Source organism: Haliotis rufescens, unplaced genomic scaffold (assembly GCF_023055435.1).
Source record: "Haliotis rufescens isolate VD_foot unplaced genomic scaffold, xgHalRufe1.0.p SCAF_5, whole genome shotgun sequence".
Taxonomy (NCBI): domain Eukaryota; kingdom Metazoa; phylum Mollusca; class Gastropoda; order Lepetellida; family Haliotidae; genus Haliotis; species Haliotis rufescens.
This window is the reverse complement of record NW_025964223.1, coordinates 36,553,820-36,569,718: the sequence shown is the minus strand read 5'-3', so window position 1 is coordinate 36,569,718 and position 15,899 is coordinate 36,553,820. Positions and strand designations below refer to the sequence as shown.

Here is a 15,899-nt window from a genome sequence, read left to right as displayed (position 1 = left end):
GATTTTACATAAATATTGCTGTAAAACGTAATAGGATGTGCACATAATCTTGAAATACCCAGTTTGATGACGTCAAGCCCAAGAAAGGAGGACAAATAACATATACCACAGGAATTAATGATGTAGTATGGTACATAAAGCTTGGAGGTATTCCCCGTGTTCAAACATCTTTGTGGAAAAGAAAGGGTTTGTCGCCACAAGTTTGATTTCTTTAAACATGCACTTGGTGCATGTAGAAACAAGAAAACAGTGTTATCACTATTCTCTGCCATGGGGCACATTAGAATTTTGTTTGTTCATATAGTAGTGAATATAAACAATAACAAGAAAAAAAAGTGAGCGTGGCTCACTAATACCCCCGACCTGCCTAGTGTGTCAGTAGTTTCAAATTAAATAGCGAGGATAGGGTTAAGGTTTGAAAAATTCATAAAAAAATGGAAAATTAATAAAAACAATTTTTTTTCTTTTGACTGCGCCCCTCCATATGACACAGATTATATTATATGTACTAAGTTTGAGATGAATCCAAATGAATAGTTTAAGAGAAATCACGTGGACAAAGTTTTCAGAGGACGTTAGGGTTTGAAAAATTCATAAAAAAATGGAAAATTAATAAAAACAATTTATTTCTTTTGACTGCACCCCTCCATATGACATAGATTATATGTACTAAGTTTGAGATGAATCCACTGAATAGTTTAAGAGAAATTGCGTGGACAAAGTTTCGGACGGACGGACGGACGTTACTTTGGTATAACTATATACCCCCGACATTTTGTCGTGGGTATAAAAAAGTCTTATAAAGCCTAAGGAAGGAATAGGCGCATGGGCCGCATTGTGTGATCAGAAAAAATGAATAAAAGTGAAAGTAATACACACAAAAGGCCCTTTCTCTGGAAAAAATAACTGAGTCTTGAGAAGTATCTCTTAGATAAGCTAACTTCAGTAGTTTCTGAGAAAAGACACTGTGCACTAAGTAAAATAACATGAATCAGAGGCCGAAACTGTAAAATAGAGAAAGTTTGGTTGAACCTACTGGATGAATGACAGTGCCAAGCAGGTTCATATTGGACACTCCCTCAAGAATAATATGTACATCTCGCTGGAGCAGACGGCACTCTGTGAAAAATTTGGCCTCCTCTGCATACACTTCTGCCACCTGCTTCCCTTCCTCCTGTCTGAACATGGGGCACTGAAACAGTCATCAGGTACATGCAAAACCTTTTCAACAAATGAACCAAACAGAATTTTCATTCTATTTAACCACAGTTATTTATGACTAACTATCTTTTATATTTGATGTATTGAATGGTTCTGAGATTGTGCCTTATGTAAAGAGCTCACCTTGATGCCAGACAGCTGATGACACAGCAGATCTAATGACTAGGGCTCACCTTGATGCCAGACAGCATGACACTGCAGATCTAATGACTAGGGCTCACCTTGATGCCAGACAGCATGACACTGCAGATCTAATGACTAGGGCTCACCTTGATGCCAGACAGCATGACACTGCAGATCTAATGACTAGGGCTCACCTTGATGCCAGACAGCATGACACTGCAGATCTAATGACTAGGGCTCACCTTGATGCCAGACAGCATGACACTGCAGTTCTAATGACTAGGGCTCACCTTGATGCCAGACAGCATGACACTGCAGATCTAATGACTAGGGCTCACCTTGATGCCAGACAGCATGACACTGCAGATCTAATGACTAGGGCTCACCTTGATGCCAGATAGCTGATGACACAGCAGTTCTAATGACTAGGGCTCAACTTGATGCCAGACAGCATGACACTGCAGTTCTAATGACTAGGGCTCACCTTGATGCCAGACAGCATGACACTGCAGATCTAATGACTAGGGCTCACCTTGATGCCAGACAGCATGACACTGCAGATCTAATGACTAGGGCTCACTTTGATGCCAGACAGCATGACACTGCAGATCTAATGACAAAGGCTCACCTTGATGCCAGACAGCATGACACTGCAGATCTAATGACTAGGGCTCACCTTGATGCCAGACAGCATGACACTGCAGATCTAATGACTAGGGCTCACCTTGATGCCAGACAGCATGACACCGCAGACCTAATGACTAGGGCTCACCTTGATGCCAGACAGCATGACTCTGCAGATCTAATGACTAGGGCTCACCTTGATGCCAGACAGCATGACACTGCAGATCTAATGACTAGGGCTCACCTTGATGCCAGACAGCATGACACTGCAGATCTAATGACTAGGGCTCACCTTGATGCCAGACAGCATGACACTGCAGATCTAATGACTAGGGCTCACCTTGATGCCAGACAGCATGACTCTGCAGATCTAATGACTAGGGCTCACCTTGATGCCAGACAGCATGACACTGCAGATCTAATGACTAGGGCTCACCTTGATGCCAGACAGCATGACACTGCAGATCTAATGACTAGGGCTCACCTTGATGCCAGACAGCATGACTCTGCAGTTCTAATGACTAGGGCTCACCTTGATGCCAGACAGCATGACACTGCAGATCTAATGAATAGGGCTCACCTTGATTGCCAGACAGCATGACTCTGCAGTTCTAATGACTAGGGCTCACCTTGATGCCAGACAGCATGACTCTGCAGACCTAATGACTAGGGCTCACCTTGATGCCAGACAGCATGACACTGCAGATCTAATGACTAGGGCTCACCTTGATGCCAGACAGCATGACAGTGACATAGTGGAAGCTTGGAAGAAGGAAGGCTCTGACCGTGCAACCATCTCGTACATGCTCAATGACAGCTGCAATAAGAACAAATCTCACTTGCATGCAGATGCAATATGTATCAATCAGCAGTGATCAGTTTGAATTTGAGATTAAGTAAATGTTTAACCCTTAGACTGGCGACAATAGTTGTGCTGGCCTACTGAGTTACAACAATTGCTGCACAGGAAACTGGAAAATCGCAAGCCCATATTCAGCAGAGTCGATTTACCATTGTTTTAGAAGTAAGAACTAAGGACATATTCTGATTAACTGAATCACATGCTTTACACTGATACCCAATTATCTAAATTTGATTGTAGATTAAAAATTACCATACAAAAGTATGGCTCATTGAAAATGCCAGCAGGTGTTTGCACAGGTCATATTCAAAGCATAATGCAGAGATGCCAACCCTTATTGAAGCTCTCGAGTATTCAGTGGTGTAATGAAGCGTAATTTCATTTACCACAATGCAGGTTTTCACTTCAACCTGTTTGCTAGGCCTAGACATAAGACTTACTTACGAAAACATGTGTTGCAAGCTAAGGGGCAAGCCACACCAAACCCTGTTATTTTAGCAATGCAAAAAAACAGGGCGTCGGGAAAACTTCCATTCACCCGGTAAACTGCATTCTTGCCGAAACATGTGGTCAAAGCTCCACACATTCATGAAATTCATCATGTGACACTACATTATTAACTTTAATTGCAGAAAGACAATGTGGTGTTTCGAGTTCCAAAGAAATATCGGTGTACATACAATTAGTATCGGGGCATTAACAATTTGATCTCTGTGATATTTTGTGGACGTAAATATATCGTGACAAATATGTCAAAAATTGTAATTTGGGGAGGACAAGCGTAATAAATAATCATAATGCCAAAAATGTAATGGTTAGCATCTCTGCATAATGGTGGTGATGTGTCCGTATAAAAAAATACAGAAAATATGATCAACCACAACAATATACTGAACTTTGCATATATCATGTCAAAACCTGGATTTGGAGAGAAGTTGTCATTAATATTTAACCATATATTTATCGTTGGAATTCTCATTCAAAGAATTGCTTATGACACATACTTCCATCAGGAACAAATTAAGTACATTGGTTCCTCCAGAATCGATCTATGAATCTGCATTTAAATTTTAAAAGATTTTATTAATTATAAAAGCAATCTCCTAGAATAACTACGAGGACAACCTGACGATAATTTCACAAATTCCAAAAACTCTGCCTTATTGAAAGGAGAATATCTTAGTAAAATCTAAATATGTTTTACATTTGTATACTTATCCTGCATTACTCCTTAATGCATTCACTGCTTAGCTTACGACAAAAGAGACAGCGCGTAGCGATAGTTCTGGGTGAAAAAATAAAAAGCTGCTTCCATCTCAAGTCTGCTTTTTGAAGGACCATCGCCGCTGTCATGTGACTGGAAGTGACGTCACATCAAATAATATTCCTGCTGGTCGCCCAAGCTTATCAAACAAGGGTTTCTGTAGCTGAGATACCATGCCGCAGTTTAACATGAATACCCCACTCAGACTCAGTATACTGACTCCGAGCCGACCAGTCCTTGTTTTAGCCCCTTAATGCCGAGCGCCAGACAGGGTAACAACAAGTACCACCTTTTAACGTCTTTTGGTATGACGCGGGCGGGGATCGAACCCTGGCCCTTCCGCTCTACGATTAGACCACTGAGGCGGTCCAAAACCCTTTGAAAGACAAAAACCTGTCAAATGACTGTAAGGCGGACAAAAGCATAAAAACGGTTGGGTTGGTTCAATCATATTCACAGACAGAACATAAGAATTGAGGATAAATCCGTGTACACAACTTGAAAAATTCCTCTCACCAGGCGTGTTGTAGAAAGTACTGCACTGGGGAGGGAAAAGTGGCTTCCGACAGGATGAGTTCATTATTTGCGTCAGGGTTTGGTTACCTGCTGGCTATTACCAGAGGGCCAAAATTGCGAACGCCTTCGACGTCTTCGAATGCCACATGGTGAAGACAGCAGCTGGGGCGAAATGTGTGTTGACCATCCTTCCTTGCAGTGTAGAGCCATGGTAGACGCTACCGCTCTCATCTCGTAAGGGTTGTTTGGTCTTGGTGGATCAAGGTTAGCGGCCTCAAAAGCCTGTAGGATGACTGCACGTAACCATAGCGATATCCACTAGTTGTCTTTTGATTGCGCAGGCACCACACCACAGTGCTGGTGTCGGTGGATATTGTGAGTTGCATGGCAATCAACCTGGTACAATGACCCTGCACTGCTCCTCTTAGGTTAGCTGACCTAATTCCGGTGTTTACAGTGAGGGCTCTTGACCCGTGATATTTAAATCACCCTGTGCAATAACCTGGAAACCTGCAATGTGCCAGAGTGAGCGAGTCAGTATGATTTTACACCGCTTTTAGCAATATTCTAGCGATATCACGGTGGGGGACACCAGATATCGGCTTCACACATTGTATCCATGTCAGAAATTAAACCCGGGTCTTCAGTATAACGAGCTAATGCTTAAACCCCAAGGCTGCCGCCCGCAATATGCTGGAAGCGAGGTATGAGCTCCACACAAATCACAGTCCATAACAAGCTCCTTCCCAGTGCGTGACCTTTGTTACACTCTCGATAACATTGCTGCCTCCAGTGTGGGCGCAGCCATTTTGAGAATCTTGAAAATTTCTAATGTAATGTTTATACTTTTGCTTATGTCTTTGGGAATGCCATCACAGTTAATTTTGAAAAGGTTTACAACTGACCACATTTCCCAGACAAATTTACCTTTTTGTTTGTTTGATCAGATTGGTTTGAGATTGCAGACTAATGGAAAAATCAACCAAATTCTCACTTACATTCTTACTATTCCAATTACAAGATAGTTGTAATAAAACAGAAATTCAAACTGACAAACAAAGAAAATATTTTGGCAGGAGCATTCAGCGTCATGGCAGGCATCATTTGTTCGTATACATAACGGTCAGTCGGCAAGTTCAACTCCAAGCATGGTTTTAGCCACCTATCACAGTGGGGAGCTTTCACTGGTGGCAGCAATAGTAAAGAGAGCTCAGTGAACGGGATGTTGCTGTGGGGAGCTTGAGTCCATAATGAACTGTGTGTTAAACAGCCAAGTGGTGTATGCAAGTTCTATGTAGGACACGTGACTTGGCCAAAGCAGACGCAAATTGATCTCCCTGAAATTTGTGACTCCTGTCGCTGCCCTATGTACGATGATCCCAACAGATGGGTACCCTGTAGCATATGACAATTCAAATGTACAACCGATCTTGGAGGTGTGAATCTCTTCATTTTGGCACAGCTGCCTACCAGACGCTACATGACACAATTTAAAGAGAGTACCAACACCTCCATGGCATCGTTTAGCCAATGTTGAGCGTACACCACTAAGTGGGAGATTTGTTGAAATTTTTTACAACAGTCCGTAAGTGGTTTAGTCGAATGTCTTTGGCCTCAATCAGGTCTTCTTGTTAGGCCCCAAATAAGAAAAACCAAAGCTAAAGTGCATGTCTGCATGTCGGCCACAATAAGACAAACCTAACATCTGTGATGTTAAGTATGGTCTGTACAGTTGTCGTCAGAGGGAACCTATACCCAGAAACATGTCTGAATAGCCACTTAACTTCTAAGGCACGAAAGGGAAAATTGTCTTCCAAACACTTGGGCGTCTTAGATGCTGATGAAAGTGACAAATTGGGTAATTTGTTCATGTAATGCCTAACCCATATTCCCAAGTGCTGGATCCGGTGGTCAGTATTCTCTATCGCAGATCAAACTCAAATCTGGTCTGATGCACCCTCAGAAGTCTTGAGACTGATGGGTGGCTTCTGGTTTGGTGCGAAGGCCTCACTCTCGATGAGTGTTTGGCTGTAAAGATGAAATGAGATGATGTCGTTTCTGTTGACGTGGAGGGTGTAAATGGGCTCACAAGCATCAGAACTGCTATAAAAATGTTTGTGAGTGACCTGTCTATAAATGGAGAAACTCAAAGCAGAGAGAGTGCAGTCCAAGCAACGCGGATAAGAAGATTTTTTTATCATGACAATTTGTACACCGCATGTGTTATGCAAAATTAGAAAATTAGAAGTTGTAGTTGAGATGGACTTGAGCTTGCCAATGAAAACACACATGGTATGATCGGCAAAAAGTTCTAAAACAAGTTCTAAAAGCGTATAATATTGAAATAGAAATCTACATGAAAACTCTATGTAACGCCAAGGGCTAGAGGTATCTAACTATACATAAGCATGTTAATACCTAGCCAAGAATTGCAAACAAATTTGACCACGTTGATAAGAGGTAAACAAATGCAATGCAAATTCAAAATGGCGGCCATATGATTTGATGTGACATCACTTCCGGGCACATGACAGCCGCGATGGTCCTACAAACAGCCGACTTGAGATGGAAGCAGCTTTTTATTTTTTTACCCAGAACCATGGCGAGGCGCTTTCTCTCTTGTCGTAAGGTAAGCAGTGAATGCATTAAGGAATAATGCAGGATAAGTACAAAATATCTAAATTATTATTGTTTTTGTGATCCGAAAATTGTATAATATTAAGGAGGAAGGGTTGTAGGTAAATCCATCTATTTTGTTGTCCCTTTGTTATTTGATTTGCTGGACATTTTTGGTGTTTTGATCTTCAAGCCCCGTCCTGTGAATTTCATTGGTCAAAATCTGACGGTTTAAAACTTTACCTTTTTTTTCTTCTTGACTTCTGCTAGGATGTGAGAGACCAAAAGATAAAGTTTGAGTAACTTTGATGTTGTAGATAACTGTTTTAAAGGGAATTTGATTTTATCATGGAATACATATTTTCATTTATGCAGACACTATATACCGAAATAGGTAAAGGGTCTCTGATTTATGGAATAAATTTATAAATGTTATGTCAAATTGTTCTAAAATCAAGCTATAAAATCTTTAAATGTATTATAAAGCAAAAATTCTTAAAATATCCCAAATTTAATGTGAAACTATTACTGAAAATAGCATGAATGTTATTTCAAAACACATTTGTCACGCCCACTTTTTTCTTACACACACCTGTGGAGAGAGATCATGCCAACCGACATTATCTACAGACGTATTGCGTGGTACACAATTATTGTAGTGACAACAAAATCATCAACATGTACATCACAGTTACATTAATCATATCCCTTTAAATTCATCTTAACATCAAATGGTAATCCTTATTGTAACGGGTTGGAGGTGGGGGATGAGGTCGTCAGGATGTTTTCTGTCCCATCGCAACCATCAGTTTCAAAGAGATATTGTTAAAACTGATTAAAAAGAAAACTATAACAAATAATAAAAGTCAATTTAAATCTTTACTTGTTGTTATTTATGGCAGTTACAATTTCAGTACATACATGAACTAACTGCAAGTCACACTCTATTTTAACGCTTGTCAGTTTTGACGTAAGATAATTAATTTCTACAAAATCTAGCTTTTGTTAGCTTCATCTACTTGAAAAAAATAATTACTACGCCCAAAGGCAGAGCCAATAATGCTGCATGGTAATTATTATAGAAACTGTCTGTGGAATCATTATAAATTTTCTAAAAACTTGCTGGGCCAAAAACTACAACTTTCGTTGAGTCTGTTATTTCTGCAACTCATTTGGAATGAGATTATAATCATGGTGACATCACTTCCGGAAATACATGTAGCAGAAGACGCCAAAAGTTAGAGTGAGAAGAATGCGATTAAACACCAAATATAAAATGTGACAGTAATTAGGATGGATATAATCTACCCAATAACATGTCCAGGAAGGTATGAAAGTATTTTGGAATAAATATTTTTACTTCAGTGGATTTAAAAGCATGAAAGAATCTCGGAATGAACTACCCAACTTTTGATGACGCAAGCGCCAGTAGATCGCAGGACTATTTGATCACTGGAGCTAACTATAACTGTTAAATATTACGATGAGACATTTAATTGATCTTATACCTACAATATACATAGTTTTTACACACAAGATGTGTATGAAATAATAAATAATCATATCTAATCTTGAACAGCTATAAAAACTTCAAAACAATTTCAGGAACGTGGACATTTACGACTGAGCCGGACTATTACCGGTACACTTATATATCAACAACAGTTCAAATAAAAAGATACTCAGAAATGTGTGATGCATGTTTATACATGTATTCCCTTTTCCAGGTCAAGCTGATTTAATAGTATGCCAATTATATTGTTAAAGTCACAATGTTATTTCATATTAGAGGTGATAACTGATATGTAGTGATTTAATCTGATTTTGCAATCGTTAGTTTCGTTTTTATCTCATTAAAATAAACTGAAAACCACCTTTATAACACTCGTCGAATTAGAAGATCATGAACTTTCACCAATGTGTTTATATGAAACAATGTAAATTTGCTGATATTAAAACAGCAATAGTTCATGCTGTGCTCGTGCCATGTTTTATTTTCGATAGGTCTGCTAGCATTACAACATGGCATTTGTATGTTTGACTATAAAAATATTTAAACAAAACATTGGAAATTAGGATTTTATAAGTAGGTTATTGTTTCCTGCAGGTTTTATAACATTACTTGTAATAAGCCTAATATTCTCCTTTCAGCAAATGACATGATGACCTAAATAATTATGTTTTTATTTTATCTAACGTATGCATAATAAATTTACTGAAATGGTTCATAATTTACCATTGCACTGTTGTTTGCCAATAAAAAAAATACTACCAGTAGTAAAATCCTGGATAGCACAAGCCGTAAATGCATTAAGGAGAAATGCAGCAAAAATTTAATGATTTAAGAGGTTCCTAATTCAGAAAGGCATTCAACATTCAATCATGTAATTCGGATAAGAAAATTTACAAATTATATTCTTGCTTTGGTCTTAACCTCTGTATGTTTGAAAATGTCAGGATATTTTTTATATAATAATGTGTATTTTTCAGTCAGTAATAAATGTGCGAAATATAGGTTCATTCGTCCCAGGTTTAATAAAGGCTGTTTGAAATCACCCACCCTCTTTACAGCATCATATGCTAAAATTAATCCAGCAGGCAGAGCTTAGAAGTGTGAGAACAATTCAGCAGGATGAAGGTTCAGCAACAATCAACACTGGAAATCAATGTATTTCCATAACTGACCTTCAATTGGTTTGTTGTGATGTGAGTCTACAAAGTTACGTGGACTCTCCACCGTCCATTTAACATCTCTGATATTTTCACCAGCACCGTCTGCCCATTTTCCCTTCCCAGCAGCCTTTGCAGCTTCTTCCAGTTGAATGAGACGCTGTTGAGCTGGGCTGGAAACCATTGACACATGAATTATTGGTGAATTTTAGTAAAATCTAAATATTTTTTACATTTGGATACTTATCCTGCATTAATACCATAATGCTTCAACTGCTGTTCTTTTGACTAGGAAGACAGAGCTGTGAGAGGTCCTGGCTACAGAAATAGTTGTACCCAAGAGTTGTGTGGCTTACTTCCTCCCACAGCTACCACGTGACTGGAAGTGGCGATGTCATGTATAACTACGTCACTGCTAGTAACGGACATCTGAAACTTTGTAAAGAGGTAGCAAAGCGATGGATAGGCACTTCAGACGTAGTAATGCAGGATAAGAATCCAAATGTAAAATATATTTAGATTTTACTATTTTTTTTATCTCATCCTGGATTACTAGCTTAATGCAATATTATCGGAAGAAGCAGAGAGGGGCATACCTTTCAGATGGAATTTAGGATAGACCCTCCTGCCAGTCTGGATAGCAACCTGAGTGGGATAAAACGGAAACCACTGACCTTCTTGTTTGACAAAGCTACACAAAGGATAGGAGGAGGTGTGAAATCCAGTCAACGAAAAAGTAAAAAAGGGCATCGTCCGACTTCTAAATTCCGATTCAAGCATCTGGAATATGCGGAAACATGAAACCCTCTAGCCTGGAGTAAGTTCTATCAGAGAGGACGCAGGATCAGTTCTGAGGTGTAAGAGTCAAGACCGTCTGGGGTTTGCAACCTGTTGCACTACCACCAGGGAACCAAAACTATGAACACCTTGCACATCCTCAAAAGCCACTTCTCCGATTGGATTAAACAATTGCTGTGGAGAGCCATGGTGGAACCTGACTAATTTACTTTGTTGCACCTGGTGCAGGTGATAAACCAGAATAAAATCATACCCTGGGTAAGCCTGAACGGACCACCCTAGTACACCTGACTATAATATATACAATTGAGAACGTATTGGTTCAAAGGGTGAGCAAAGGTTTCTTTCTTCTCAAACGTCTGTACAGGCCTATGACTAGCAGTGATGTGGTTATACATGACATCGCCACTTCCAGACATGTGGTAGCTGTGGGAGGGAGGAAGCCACAAAACTGGTTGGTACAACACCTTCTGTAGCCAGACCTCTTTCAGCTCCGTCTTTGTAGTCAAAAGAACAGCAGCAGAAGCATTACGGTAGAAATGCAGGATAAGATAAAAAATAATACATGTTACACAATACAAATGACCACATCTCAGTTGACAGTATGCAACTTACTCATCTGCCTTTAGGCCTAATCTTCTCACATCCACAAATCCTTCTGCAATCATGGCCTCTGTCATGTTCTCCCCAGACTGATCTGAAAGTCACAGAGGAGATTTTAAGCAGCTGGCCTAGCATCTAACAAACAAATGACTCGATTACAGTAAAGTAATGCACAATTCATAATTCAAGATTGATTAACTTGTTTCTTCAAAGACAGTGCTGCATTACAACCGACTTCTAAACTAGACCCACAAGGCTCTGTATCATTACAGATTATCTACCAAGAGAAATATTCATACATGGTGAAACATCCATAGAATACAAGTGTGGTGAAACATCCATAGAATACAAATGTGGTGAAACATCCATAGAATACCTTGTGGTGAAACATCCATAGAATACAAGTGTGGTGAAACATTCTTTAAATTCAAGTATGGTGAAACATCTGTAGATTTCAAGTATGGTGAAACATCCATAGAATTCATTGTGGTGAAACATCCATAGATTTCAAGTATGGTGAAACATCCATAGAATTCACTGTGGTGAAACATCCATAGAATTCAAGTGTGGTGAAACATACATAGAATTCAAGTATGGTGAAACATCCATAGATTTCAAGTATGGTGAAACATCCATAGAATTCACTTATGGTGAAACATCCATAGAATTCATTGTGTTGAAACATCCATAGATTTCAAGTATGGTGAAACATCCATAGAATTCATGTATGGTGAAACATCCATAGAATTCATGTATGGTGAAACATCCATAGAATTCATGTATGGTGTAAACATCCATAGAATTCATGTACGGTGAAACATCCATGAATTCACGTATGGTGAAACATCCATAGAATTGATTGGTTGGTTGTTTTACACCTCAGAAATATTCCAGCTATATGACGGCCGTCTGTAAATAATCGAGTCTTGACCAGACAATCCAGTGATTAATATCATGAGCATCGATAAATAGGATTGACGTATGGTGAAACATGCATAGAATTCATACAATCAGATTATGGCACACACTCCCAATGTCAATCAATAGATAAAATGAAAGAGTGAGCATGGTTTAACACCGTTTTTAGCAATATTCCAGCAATATCACGGCGGGGTACACCAGAAATGGGCTTCACACATTGTACCCATGTCGGTTATCGAAACCCTGATGTTCGGCGTGACGAGTGAACGCTTTAACCACTAGGTTACCTGACCACCCCGATAGATAAAATGATGTGTCATAATGGACAAATTAAGATAATGCACTGCTATGAAAGAGACCTGTGATTGACTGGATAATACACTGAGAAAATTGTGGATGATATGTTTAAAGGGCTTGCATACGTATACTGGTATGTACAGGTAAATCAAAATTTGTAGCAAGCGTGATAGTACTTTTACATTTTACATTCTTGTAAAATGTTCATTTATGGAACTGACAGTGTTGTCTTCATTACAAAAGGAGATTAATTTATTTAAACAAAGATGTTAGTAAAATCTAAATATTTTTTACATTTTATGAGAAAAACAGAGCCTTGCAATGGTCCTAAGCTGAAGAAAAAGTTGTTTCCAAACTAGTCTGAGGACCAACTCGCACAGCTGTCCATGATCAACAGAAGTGACGTCACATCTCACCACATTACTTCTTGTCGGACATAATTATTTGCTGAAGCTAAAGTGGGGAGGCAGGTCTGCGATGGGTGGGCCCTTGGACGAAGTAATGCAACATAAGTATACAAATGTAAAAAATATTAAGATTTTACTAAATTTTTTACTTATCCTGCATTACTCCTTACTGCGTCTGTATCAGATGGTACGGCACTGGGCATGCCCACCCTGGTAAGTAGAACAGTAGGCCAAAAAGCATACAGTTTTAGCCCTTCCCAAGGGATGTGTCTCCCACCCAAGCCTTAGGACCTGGGATCGGTGAGACATACGTCATTAACTGGTAGTTCTGATGCGTGGCGAAGAGGTCGATGTTGGTTTGGCCAAACCGCTGATGCACCAGTTGAAACGCCTCTGGGTGGAGTTTCCACTCTGTGAGACCTGTCTGGTCTGGATAATATGTGTCCGATAATCTGGTTGCATGAATTCTGTGGATGTTTCACCATACATGAATTTTATAGATGTTTAACTCTTTCATCACTGGCTGCCCCAGAGTTATGTCCCTTGAAACCCTGCAGTCCCTGACACTGACAAGGCCTGCACACTGGCCTCCCTGGCAGTATTATTGGAAAATCACACTATCATTTTTGATGCACTTTTTCTACCAGAAACTTGCTTTTAATATACATTTATCATATACCATTGTAAAGAGGATTAAGTATACTGTAATATTCTTTGTTGTTATTGTCTCTAACCTTTGTTATTTTCTAATTACAGGGGTTTACAAGTGAAATAAAACTTGAAAACACTGAAAAAATGAAAACAGCGAAAAAAGCTAGAAAAAATACCTGTCGCGAAAACAGGTGACATTCGCGATTTTCGCGCCAAAAAGACTGGGATATTCCATCGAATGACGTGTCATTACGTGTAGATCTCGTTTCCATATTTAGAACGAGATTACACACGAGAAAGGAAGTAGAAAGAGCGATTTTGTAAACACGGTCGTGCCGCCCGATTTATCGGGCAGCCGTGTGTGGGGCTTGGACAGTAGCCGCCCGATTTTTCGGGCAGCCGGGTACTGGGACACGGTTTATGCTGCCCGATAAATCGGGCAGTCGGGGCGAAAGGGTTAAGGGACCATCCGTCACAGACCTGCCTCCCCACTATAGCTTCAGCAAGTAATTACGCAGAAATGTGACGTCACTTCCGTCGATCACATGACAGCTATGCGAGTTGGTCCTCAGACAGAAGTAGACTTGTTGGAAACAACTTTTGCTTCAGCTTAGGACCATGGCACACTTTCAAATCTTTATACGGCCACTTGATTGTTTTCAAAAGCTGGCTTATCGGGATTCCTACCTCTTCCTAAATAAACACATCCATATTCGCGCCCAGTTCCTGGCGCCTTGTACTCAACAGTGAACACGACCTCACGTCCAATCAGCTTCTTTCTCAGATATTCCCTTGCCTGCCATGCAAATGGCTGAAACAAAGGTCAAACATCCTTAGTGAGGGCATAGTGGAACATGCAAAACAACTTCCCAGGAATCATTCTAAATGGGACCCAGTGACGATTCCGTGCAGAAAAATCTCCTGTTCCTACTGTTTGCTCAATTCCACTCTCCGATAGGCCATGACAAATTTGCCAAAAAGAGAAAGAATGGGAAGAGTTATCATAATCATGGTCAAATGGTTATGTAGATCTTGAGGACATCTTTAATTTCATAAGAAGCTTGGGAAACAAATCTGCTTTCACCACATCTTATATACAACAAGATAATCCTTTCCTGTTTCACATTTGATGACCTGATTGAGAATTACCTCAATATGCTTGATCAACAAGTTTCCCATCTTAAACACATTGCCCTTTCATCATGTTAAAACTTCTTACTCCCTGTTATTAATTAAAGTTAAAATCTTTCTGTACCTCATCTTTGGTTTCTGTGGCCCCTTCAACTGTTGGGTTTGCCCGTCGAGCTACCTTGGGTGCTTGTATGTTGGAGAAGCAGAGGGTCCGTTCAGGGGGTGGACCACCCTTTGGTTGACCTCTGATAACAATGGCATCGCCAGAGAGAATCTAGGAAAATAATTAGTAAACATGGTAAAAGGCAAGCATAGAAAGGCAAATTCACTGGTGAGTAAGTGCATAATAATAATTATAATTTCCATGATGTTACGCATGCAAAAGCAGTATTCCAGTGATATGCCGGCAGCCTGTAAATAATCTGGACAAACCAGACACTGATAGTGTGTGCATCATCTCTTAAGATTTGTGGAGGCGCTTATGGGGCTTACTAGTACTACACATGCAATACCAAAACATAGTTGACTAAAAACGGGGTTCAGACTATTGGCTCTAGATCAGTCTGATAAAGATCAGTCTGTTATTCAGTCTCATCATGTATTGGTGTGGTCACGAAGTTACTTATAATTTAGTGTATGGGGTATAAGCAATATTCCGGCAACAGCCTTTCAGGGAACACCAGAAATAGACTTTACACACCATATTTGGGCAAGGGGGGTATTTCACCACTGAGATGAGACAATGCATAACCTTAAATGTATAACCTTAAATGTATAACCTTAAATGCATAACCTTAAATGCATAACCTTAAATGCATAACCTTAAATGGATAACCTTAAATGGATAACCTTAAATGTATAACCTTAAATGCATAACCTTAAATGGATAACCTTAAATGTATAACCTTAAATGTATAACCTTAAATGTATAACCTTAAATGCATAACCTTAAATGTATAACCTTAAATGCATAACCTTAAATGTATAACCTTAAATGTATAACCTTAAATGTATAACCTTAAATGTATAACCACAAGGCTTCTGCCCTACTGCCTATCACAAAATAGATTGCATTCTTGCTCTTTCACTCTGGCATAGTGTACAACAGATGTGTATCCTTATGCGGTTATTAGTTAACAGCATCATGACACATGCTGAAGCATGACTTCAGAGTCCCTTGGTTGTAGTAAAACAA

The 15,899-nt window shown here is 39.5% G+C and overlaps 1 protein-coding gene across 1 annotated transcript in view; it reads right to left on the bottom strand.

Annotated features, from left to right (window-relative positions):
- The window catches only part of LOC124118515 (staphylococcal nuclease domain-containing protein 1-like), a 48,607-nt gene that overhangs the window by 26,364 nt on the left and 6,344 nt on the right, over positions 1-15,899 (bottom strand). Inside the window, exons 2-7 of the mRNA XM_046480636.2 lie at positions 14,829-14,978; positions 14,261-14,384; positions 11,310-11,391; positions 9,912-10,069; positions 2,694-2,785; positions 1,037-1,192 (exon numbers count right to left, since the gene is read on the bottom strand). Coding sequence (XP_046336592.1) covers positions 1,037-1,192; positions 2,694-2,785; positions 9,912-10,069; positions 11,310-11,391; positions 14,261-14,384; positions 14,829-14,978 — 762 coding nt within the window. The remainder of the gene's footprint in view (positions 1-1,036; positions 1,193-2,693; positions 2,786-9,911; positions 10,070-11,309; positions 11,392-14,260; positions 14,385-14,828; positions 14,979-15,899) is intronic.